Source organism: Procambarus clarkii, chromosome 36 (assembly GCF_040958095.1).
Source record: "Procambarus clarkii isolate CNS0578487 chromosome 36, FALCON_Pclarkii_2.0, whole genome shotgun sequence".
Taxonomy (NCBI): Eukaryota; Metazoa; Arthropoda; class Malacostraca; order Decapoda; family Cambaridae; genus Procambarus; species Procambarus clarkii.
This window is the reverse complement of record NC_091185.1, coordinates 11548854-11557935: the sequence shown is the minus strand read 5'-3', so window position 1 is coordinate 11557935 and position 9082 is coordinate 11548854. Positions and strand designations below refer to the sequence as shown.

General features: G+C 46.6%; 1 protein-coding gene across 1 annotated transcript; it reads left to right on the top strand.

Moving 5' to 3' along the window:
- The first annotated feature begins 4444 nt into the window (after nucleotides 1-4444).
- Nucleotides 4445-7741, top strand: LOC138371643 (uncharacterized). Its single transcript, XM_069336642.1, has one exon. It carries the CDS (start codon nucleotides 4445-4447, stop codon nucleotides 7739-7741), a length of 3297 nt encoding a protein of 1098 aa, XP_069192743.1.
- Nucleotides 7742-9082: the final 1341 nt, after the last annotated feature.

Sequence of the window (9082 nt, the reverse complement as noted above, 5' to 3'; positions counted from 1 at the left end):
ACATAGCATAATATAGCTTCATATTCACTGTGGTAAAACAAACATACACATCACGGTCAGTCCTCGCTTTACCTCAAACGCGCCGTTCATTCTCTCTCCATTAGGCGAGTAAACATATATACGACAATATGGAAAAACAGTCTTGATACTATTATTAAATTGACTTGTTCATTATCCCCGAGTTCAAGGCTGTCTCTCTTAAGACCTACATCATCCAATGTAAACACCAATCGATGAGAATAAGACCGGGTGAGTCGATAGTGAAATAGCTCTGGACTATGGCTATTTTCAGTTCTTGTAACACAGTCAATGTAGCGTAATGGGAAAACAGTCTTTCTACTGCCTACATAAATATCGTTTGAAAATGTATGCAAGTCTAGACAATCTCCTATAGCCCTTACATTCTAAACACAAATAAAATATTAGCATACGCTTGCATCGCATTATATCATCATTAAGTAACGTGGAGATCAACTTTCTGGCTGTTGTCCGAATATCATTATTGAAATGTGAACCCCATTTAGCCAAACACAATATCTCCATTACATCTCATAGCATATGAATATTACGGTATACCAGTTTTAACCCTCTATAACACAATGTAACGTAACGTAACATAACGCAAATCAACATTCTACAGACCAAATATCGTTTTTAAATGAAAGTATGACTTAGTCCATCTTCATTACATCTCTCACCATATAAAATATTGGCGTCTACCAGTTTTAGCCCTCTGTAACACAATGTAATGCAACGTAACGTAACGCAAATCAACTTTTTGCAGTCCAAAATGTCATTTTGAAACGGAAAGTGAGGGTTAGTCCATCTTCATTACATCTCTCACCATATAAAATATTGGCGTCTACCAGTTTTAGCCCTCTGTAACACAATGTAACGCAACGTAACGTAACGCAAATAAACTTTTTGCAGTCCAAAATGTCATTTTGAAACGGAAAGTGTGGGTTAGCCCAACTCCATTACATCTCTTGCCATATAAATAATTGATGTCTACTAGTTTAGACCCTGTAACACATTGTAACGTAACGAGGAAATCGTCATCATCATCATCATATTTCTACAGACCAAATATCGTTTTTAAATGAAAGTATGACTTAGTCCATCTTCATTACATATCTCACCATATAAAATATTGGCGTCTACCAGTTTTAGCCCTCTGTAACACAATGTAACGCAACGTAACGTAACGCAAATCAACTTTTTGCAGTCCAAAATGTCATTTTTAAATGAAAGTAAGACTTAGTCCATCTCTTACCATATAAATATTGGCCTCTACCCCTTTTAGCCCTCTGTAACACAATGTAACACAACGTAACGTAACGCAAATCAACTTTTACAATCTAAATGTTATTTTAAATGAAAGTATGACTTAGCCCATCACCATTACATCTCTTACCATATAAATATTGACCTCTACCAGTTTTAACCCTCTAACACAATGTAACGTAACGTAACGCAAATCAACTTTTGCAGCCCAAAATGACATTTTTAAATAACAGTAGGACTTACTCCATCTCCATTACATCTCCTTCCATATGAATATTACGGTCTACCAGTTTTAGCCCTCTGTAACACAATGTAACGTAATGGGGAAAATGAACTTTGTCGGATGAGCTAATAACATTATTGAAAATGACATCCATGTTTAGCCATTACATCTAAACACAAGAAAAATATTACCGCTTTTCTTGAGAAACTTATATGTATAGATCATATCTCCAGAGACCACACAATAAGCCACACATCACACATCTTCTGTTTTCAAATCTGTTACGGACCCGAATCCAGCGTCCGAGCACGGAGCAGTGGCGACCGCGCCATCTGTGGGTCAGCTCCCGAAACCCCCTCCAAATGGACGACGACACCTGGTGAGGACGAGGTGTACTGGCCACAAGGGCCAGTTTCCAGTCCTGTTCAGCTCACAACACAGCCGCTGCTGACCTCTGGTGAGGTGGTGCTCAGACGACAACGCCATCTATGGAGTGGATAGGTGGGCGTTTGGGTCTGAGCCTGTAAGTGAGGTGCTTTTGTGTGTCCCTGTTACTGATGACGTGTCTGATTACAGAGTCGACCTGGGGCTGCTGTAATGGAAGTTGAGTCAGTCTACCCAAGGCAGCCGTCTCGACACCAAGTGTTTTGCTGCAGCAGCTGTGAGTCGCCTCCCGGATGAACACTGTGGTGTTACCCTGCCTGTGAAGCGGCAGTTGAGGATTGTCATACCCAGGACTGACTGGTGGAGACGCGTAACCACTGGGGTATTGTGGACAGGAGAGTGATCTGTGGTATCACACGAGGCTCCTGACTAAGGCGCTACCCTAGTATCGCTCGTGGAGTGGCCTGACCAGCGTTGCTGATCCGGAACCTGCCAGCCATCTGCTGGACTTGTGGTTGACGGCCTCCACGGCGGTGTCCCCAGTGGAACTGTGTTTTGGCTGGCCTATGGCCGGGGTAGACTCAGCTTTTCGAAGGATTCGTCGTGAGGCCACGAGAGCACCGAGAACTTGGCACCGAGAAGATCCAGATTCTTCAGAAGAAGACGACAGTGTAGATAATACCCCTGTGTAGTGTTTATACCCCCCCCCCCCGTGTAATCTTCTTATATATATTTATTGGTGAAGGTGCTAATTATAATATTAAGTTTTTGCCTTTCTTTCCCTTCCCCTTTTAGTTTACTTGCGTTACTGATCATATCCCTTGAAAGCCACTACTGGCTTGGGGCCGGATACCCTTCCTCTAACAACATCAGAGTAAACTGAGTCAGAACCCAGTTGCGACCCGAGAGGGCCGTAACATAATTGGCATCCCCAGCGGGATCCGTCCCCTTGTCAAGTATGTTTGACAGGGGTGGTGAAGTGGCGTAATCCCTGTAAATAACTCCCCCTGTGTGTGACGATTGGGACGTTATACGTCCTGTGTGGTGTTCGGTGTGTCTAAGTGCAATATTGCGCAGTGCGGTGCTCACTGTGACTAAGCGATTAAGTGCAATATTGAGTAGTGCGGTGCTCGGCGTGATTCAGTGCAATATTGTAGAGCGAAGTGTTTGCTGTGATTAAGTGCAATATTGCGTAGTGCGGTGCCCGAAGTAATTACGTGCAATATTGGCAAGTGCAGTGTTTGGTGCGATAAAGTGCAATATTGACGTAGAACAGTGCTCGGTGCGTTAAGTGCTAACGTGAAAGCGGTGTGTTAAGTGCTTAGTGTTCCATCTGTGACAATGGCAGAAAAAGCTACCATCGATGATCTGGACGATGTTCAGGCTTTTCTGAACAGAGAGGACTGTCTTGCCAGATTAAAATATCTGAGCAAACAGGAACTTGTACTAGTGAGCGCCTATCTGGAGATCAAGATCCGTGCCAGTGATTCCCGTGTGGAGATCTTGTCCATGGTTCACCGGCATTTGAAGGCAGAGGAGAAACAGGAAGGCGAGACTCCTAGTATAAAGGAAGGTGAGGAAATAGCTTCCACTGAAAAGGAAGGTAAGAGCAGTGATATCGAAAGTGATGAAAGTGAACTAAATATAAGCGTGCTTACTGTGAAAATGCGTGAACTAGAGATCCATCGTGAAATAGAATGGAAGAAGCTAGAAATCGCTAAAGAGAGAGAAGACGAAGCGAGAAAGAGAGAAGATAAGAAATTAGAAATGGAAAGAGAGAGATTAGGAAAAGAATTAGAGATGAGGCGTTTAGAATTAGAAAGAGAAGAAAGAAGAGAAGAGCGAGAAAGAGAAGAGAAACGAGAGAGAGAAGAGCGAGAAAGAGAAAGAGAAGAGCGAGAAAGAGAAGAGAAACGAGAGAGAGAAGAGTGAGAAAGAGAAGAGAAACGAGAGAGAGAAGAGCGAGAAAGGGAAGAGAAACAGCGAGAGAGAGAAGAAAAAGAAAGACAGACACAACATGAACTAGAAGTATTACGATTAGGCGGTGGTCGGAGGCCAACAACGGAAACCAGTAGTTTCGATCCGGTAAGGAACATCAAAATGGTCCCAAAATTCAATAAGAAGGAAGTGTCGAAGTTCTTCGCGGCCTTCGAGAAAGTCGCTGCCTCTTTGGAGTGGCCAAGGGAGAATTGGGCCATCATGATACAGTCAGTCCTGACTGGGAAGGCCCAAATCGCCTACTCCACGTTATCCCTTGACGACTCCGGCGATTATGACAAGGTGAAAAAGGTCGTGCTCATGGCGTACCAATTGGTACCTGAGGCTTACAGGCAGAAGTTCAGGAACCTGAAAAAGACCTCAGAGCACACTTTCACCAAATTCGCCACTATCAAGGAGCGACTTTTCCAGGAATGGTGTGCTTCTCGGAAGGTGGAGACCAAAGAAGACCTCGAGCAGCTCATACTGCTAGAGGACTTCAAAGACTGTCTGTCTGGAGATCTAAAGACGTATCTAGAGGAACAGCAGGTAGAGACCTTGAGTGCGGCAGCCACAATGGCTGAGGAATACATCCTGACTCATAGGCCGTCTGCTAGGTACGTCCCGAAGACCTACTCAAGATATCCAGCCAAACATAAACCGGAGGATAAAACTGCCCCTCGCAGTGCCGCCAAGTCAACCTCAGATAGTCCTCGGAGGATTAGTCCGAAAAGGGAAGTATTGTGTTGGACCTGCGGCAGGAGAGGACATATTGCTGCGAAGTGTCGTAGCAGTACAGGTAATAATCCCCGTAGGGAAGTCATGCTGATAAACAGTATAGTACCACCGACATCCACCTTAGAGAAGAGGAAAGGATTGTTCGCCCCATATACCTCTCAAGGACATGTAGCCAGTGGCCTTTCGGGTAAGCAAGTGGTAATACTCAGAGACAGTGGAGCGGCCCAGTCTCTAATTTTGGAAACATCATTACCCGAAGGTATATCGGCGAATGGGATGCAGAAGGTAATCCTGGGTGGATTCCCTTCCACCTTGTACGTTGCTCCTTTGGTACAAGTGCATCTAGACTCTCAACACTTCAAAGGTGAGTGTCGGTTGGCAGTGGTGAATAGTCTCCCCATAAAGGTGATTGACGTAATATTGGCCAATGACTTAGCCCTAGGATTGTCACCTAATTGTCCCCTGGTAGTGGATGATCCAGAATGTGAAGAGACCAGTCCTATCGCGGCGGTGCAAACCAGGTCTCAGGCTCAACTCCATGCACCGCCAGATTTAAGTACGTTGTTTGACTCTTCTCCTATCCCACAGGTTACGAGTAGCCATACACCAGTCCCGCCCGTCCAGATGTCGGTTCCTGAACGCTGGACTCGAGCCCATCTGATAGAGGAACAGAAGAAGGACCCTCAGGTACGGAAGTTGGCCGACACCATAGACTCTCCTACGAAAGGAGGTGATCTGTATGTATGGTCAAGTGATGTACTGTCTCGCCGGCATCCTCCGAAATACCCCCAGTCAACTGCGGTGGGTGAGCAAATAGTCGTTCCAGCCGTGTTCAGGTCTAAACTGTTAGAAACGGCCCATGCCGATAGATTTGCTGGACATGGTGGGGTCTCGAAGACTTTCCAACGCCTAGCCAAGAGTTTCTACTGGCCGCATATGAAGGAGGACGTACGTCGTTTTTGCAAAACCTGCCACACCTGCCAGGTAGCCGGGAAAGCAAACCAGCCTGTCCCCAAAGCCCCTTTATACCCCATTCCATCCATAGGTGAGCCCTTCGAACATCTCATCCTGGATATAGTAGGCCCACTTCCGCCTTCTACCTCAGGGGTGCAGTATTTGCTAACAATACTAGATCGGGTTAGTAGGTACCCAGAAGCGATCCCCCTTAAGACCATCACTGTTAAGGTCTTGGTGAAACATTTGCTCTGGTTCGTCTCGCGATACGGTCTTCCTAAGACCATTCAGACGGACCAGGGATCTAACTTTATGTCTCATTTGTTTCGCCAACAGATCGCCGACCTGGGAATCCGACAAATTACCTCCAGTGCCTACCATCCCGAGTCTCAAGGAGCTTTGGAGCGTTTTCACCAGACGTCGAAGGGCATGCTTCGGAAGTTTTGCTATTACCGGCAGAGTAAGTGGGTTGAAGACCTGCCCTACCTCCTATTTGCGGTAAGATCAGTGCCCAATGAATCCCTAGGAATCTCCCCATTCGAGATGATCTTTGGTCACTCAGTAAGAGGTCCCTTAGAGGTGGCACGAGACCATTGGCTAGACGAGGAAACCAACGAAGACGTTGTGGACTGGTTGTCTACAAATAAAGGCCGGCTGTTCTCAGCGTGGGAGATGGCTACGAGAACCTTGGAAAATACGCAAAAAGCTACCAAGAGCAGGTATGATAGGAGAACCAAACAAAGAGAGTTCCAAGTAAGGGATCTGGTTTTGGTATGTACTCCTACAGTAACTGGAAGTTTGAGCGCCAGATTCGTAGGTCCTTACCAGGTTTTAAAGAAGGTTACTAATCTCAATTACCTTCTTAGTACTCCAGACCGCCGGAAGAAAGAAACTTTGGTTCATGTCAACATGATCAAGAAATATGAGAGTCGGGATACACTCCCAATAACCTTGGTGACCACAAAAGATGACATTGAGGAGGAAGAGGAGGTGTTAACTAACTCAGAAATTCTGTTAAACTTGCAGGCAAAGTTGACACATGTGGCCGAAGGACATCAACCATCATTGCTGCAGATGATCCAGGAATACAAGCCTATCTTCAGAGATGTTCCAGGATTAACGTCCGTCCTAAGGCATGATGTCGTGCTGGAGGAAGGAGTCCGACCTATAAAGCAACACCCTTACCGTCTCAACCCACTGAAGAAACGGGTGGTGAAAGAGGAGGTGGAATACATGCTGAAACACCATCTAATAGCCCCGAGTTCGAGCCCATGGTCGTCCCCGATACTACTAGTGCCCAAACCTGGTAAGAAATACCGTTTTTGTATTGATTATCGCCAGGTGAATAAGGTCACGGTAGCAGATACCTATCCTCTCCCCAGGGTAGAGGAATGTCTGGATGCCATAGGTAAAGCTCGTTACATGACTAAATTTGACCTGTTCAAGGGCTATTGGCAAGTTCCCCTCACGGAGAAGGCCAAACCCATATCAGCATTTGTGACTCCCGACGGGCTGTTTGAATGTCAGGTGATGCCATTCGGGATGAAAAACGCAGCCTCCACTTTCCAGAGACTGATGGGTATTGTGTTGCGTGACGTGGAAAACACCTTAGTCTACATCGATGACGTATTAATATATGATGTGGATTGGCAGGATCATCTACGTCACATAGAGGATTTCTTCAAGGCCATGCTCCAGTCAGGATTGGTGGTCAACCTGCATAAATCTGAGTTTGCCAGAACCTCTGTCATCTTCTTAGGTCATAAGGTTGGAGGAGGATGGATTGCGCCCAAGGCCAGCAAGATAGAGGCAATAGTCCAGTATCCTACACCAGCTTCCAGGAAAGACATCTTGCGTTTCCTTGGTATGGCTGGTTTTTATCGTAAGTTTGTTCCTAATTTTTCCTCCATCGCCTCCCCCCTGACAAATCTTTTGAAGAAGGGGGTGAAACTATTATGGAATGAGAGTTGCCAGGAGGCATTTGAGAGTCTAAAGGCAATTCTAGTCTCTTCTCCAATCCTCAGGTCCCCGAGTTTTGAGGATAGATTTATCCTGACGGTCGACGCTTCTGAATATGGCCTGGGGTCCGTATTATCTCAGACGGATGAAAGGGGGTGGAACATCCTGTGGCCTACCATTCTAAGAAGTTCACCCCCAGTCAGCTCAACTACTCCGTCATAGAAAAGGAAACGTTGGCCGTAATTAATTCAGTTCAGCACTTTGAGGTATACTTAACAAGTAATGGTCACCCTATATTAGTACGGACTGACCATAATCCTCTAAAGTTTCTGGCTCAGTTTAGGCAAAAGAACCTCAGGCTCACCAGATGGAGTCTACATCTGCAACAATATCCCCTCCAGATCGAACACATCAAAGGGGTGGATAACGTAGTAGCTGATGCATTGTGTCGCGTCTAGATCCACGTACTAATTTGGTTTGTCTTCTCTTTTATAGAACCCCAAACCAAATTCTTTTGGTGGGGAGGTGTTACGGACCCGAATCCAGCGTCCGAGCACGGAGCAGTGACGACCGCGCCATTTGTGGGTCAGCTCCCGAAACCCCCTCCAAATGGACGACGACACCTGGTGAGGACGAGGTGTACTGGCCACAAGGGCCAGTTTCCAGTCCTGTTCAGCTCACAACACAGCCGCTGCTGACCTCTGGTGAGGTGGTGCTCAGACGACAACGCCATCTATGGAGTGGATAGGTAGGCGTTTGGGTCTGAGCCTGTAAGTGAGGTGCTTTTGTGTGTCCCTGTTACTGATGACGTGTCTGATTACAGAGTCGACCTGGGGTTGCCGTAATGGAAGTTGAGTCAGTCTACCCAAGGCAGCCGTCTCGACACCAAGTGTTTTGCTGCAGCAGCTGTGAGTCGCCTCCCGGATGAACACTGTGGTGTTACCCTGCCTGTGAAGCGGCAGTTGAGGATTGTCATACCCGGGACTGACTGGTGGAGACGCGTAACCACTGGGGTATTGTGGACAGGAGAGTGATCTGTGGTATCACACGAGGCTCCTGACTAGGGCGCTACCCTAGTATCGCTCGTGGAGTGGCCTGACCAGCGTTGCTGATCCGGAACCTGCCAGCCATCTGCTGGACTTGTGGTTGACGGCCTCCACGGCGGTGCCCCCAGTGGAACTGTGTTTTGGCTGGCCTATGGCCGGGGTAGACTCAGCTTTTCGAAGGATTCGTCGTGAGGCCACGAGAGCACCGAGAACTTGGCACCGAGAAGATCCAGAGTCTTCAGAAGAAGACGACAGTGTAGATAATACCCCTGTGAAGTGTTTATTACCCCCCCCCCCCGTGTAATCTTCTTATATATATTTATTGGTGAAGGTGCTAATTATAATATTAAGTTTTTGCCTTTCTTTCCCTTCCCCTTTTAGTTTACTTGCGTTACCGATCACATCCCTTGAAAGCCACTACTGGCTTGGGGCCGGATACCCTTCCTCTAACAACATCAGAGTAAGAACCCAGTTGCTACCCGAGAGGGCCGTAACAAAATCGCAGCTCGCATCTAAT

Excerpts from the sequence above, each read along its gene's own strand:
- LOC138371643 (XM_069336642.1), top strand. The coding sequence starts at position 4,445 with ATGGCTGAGGAATACATCCTGACTCATAGGCCGTCTGCTAGGTACGTC.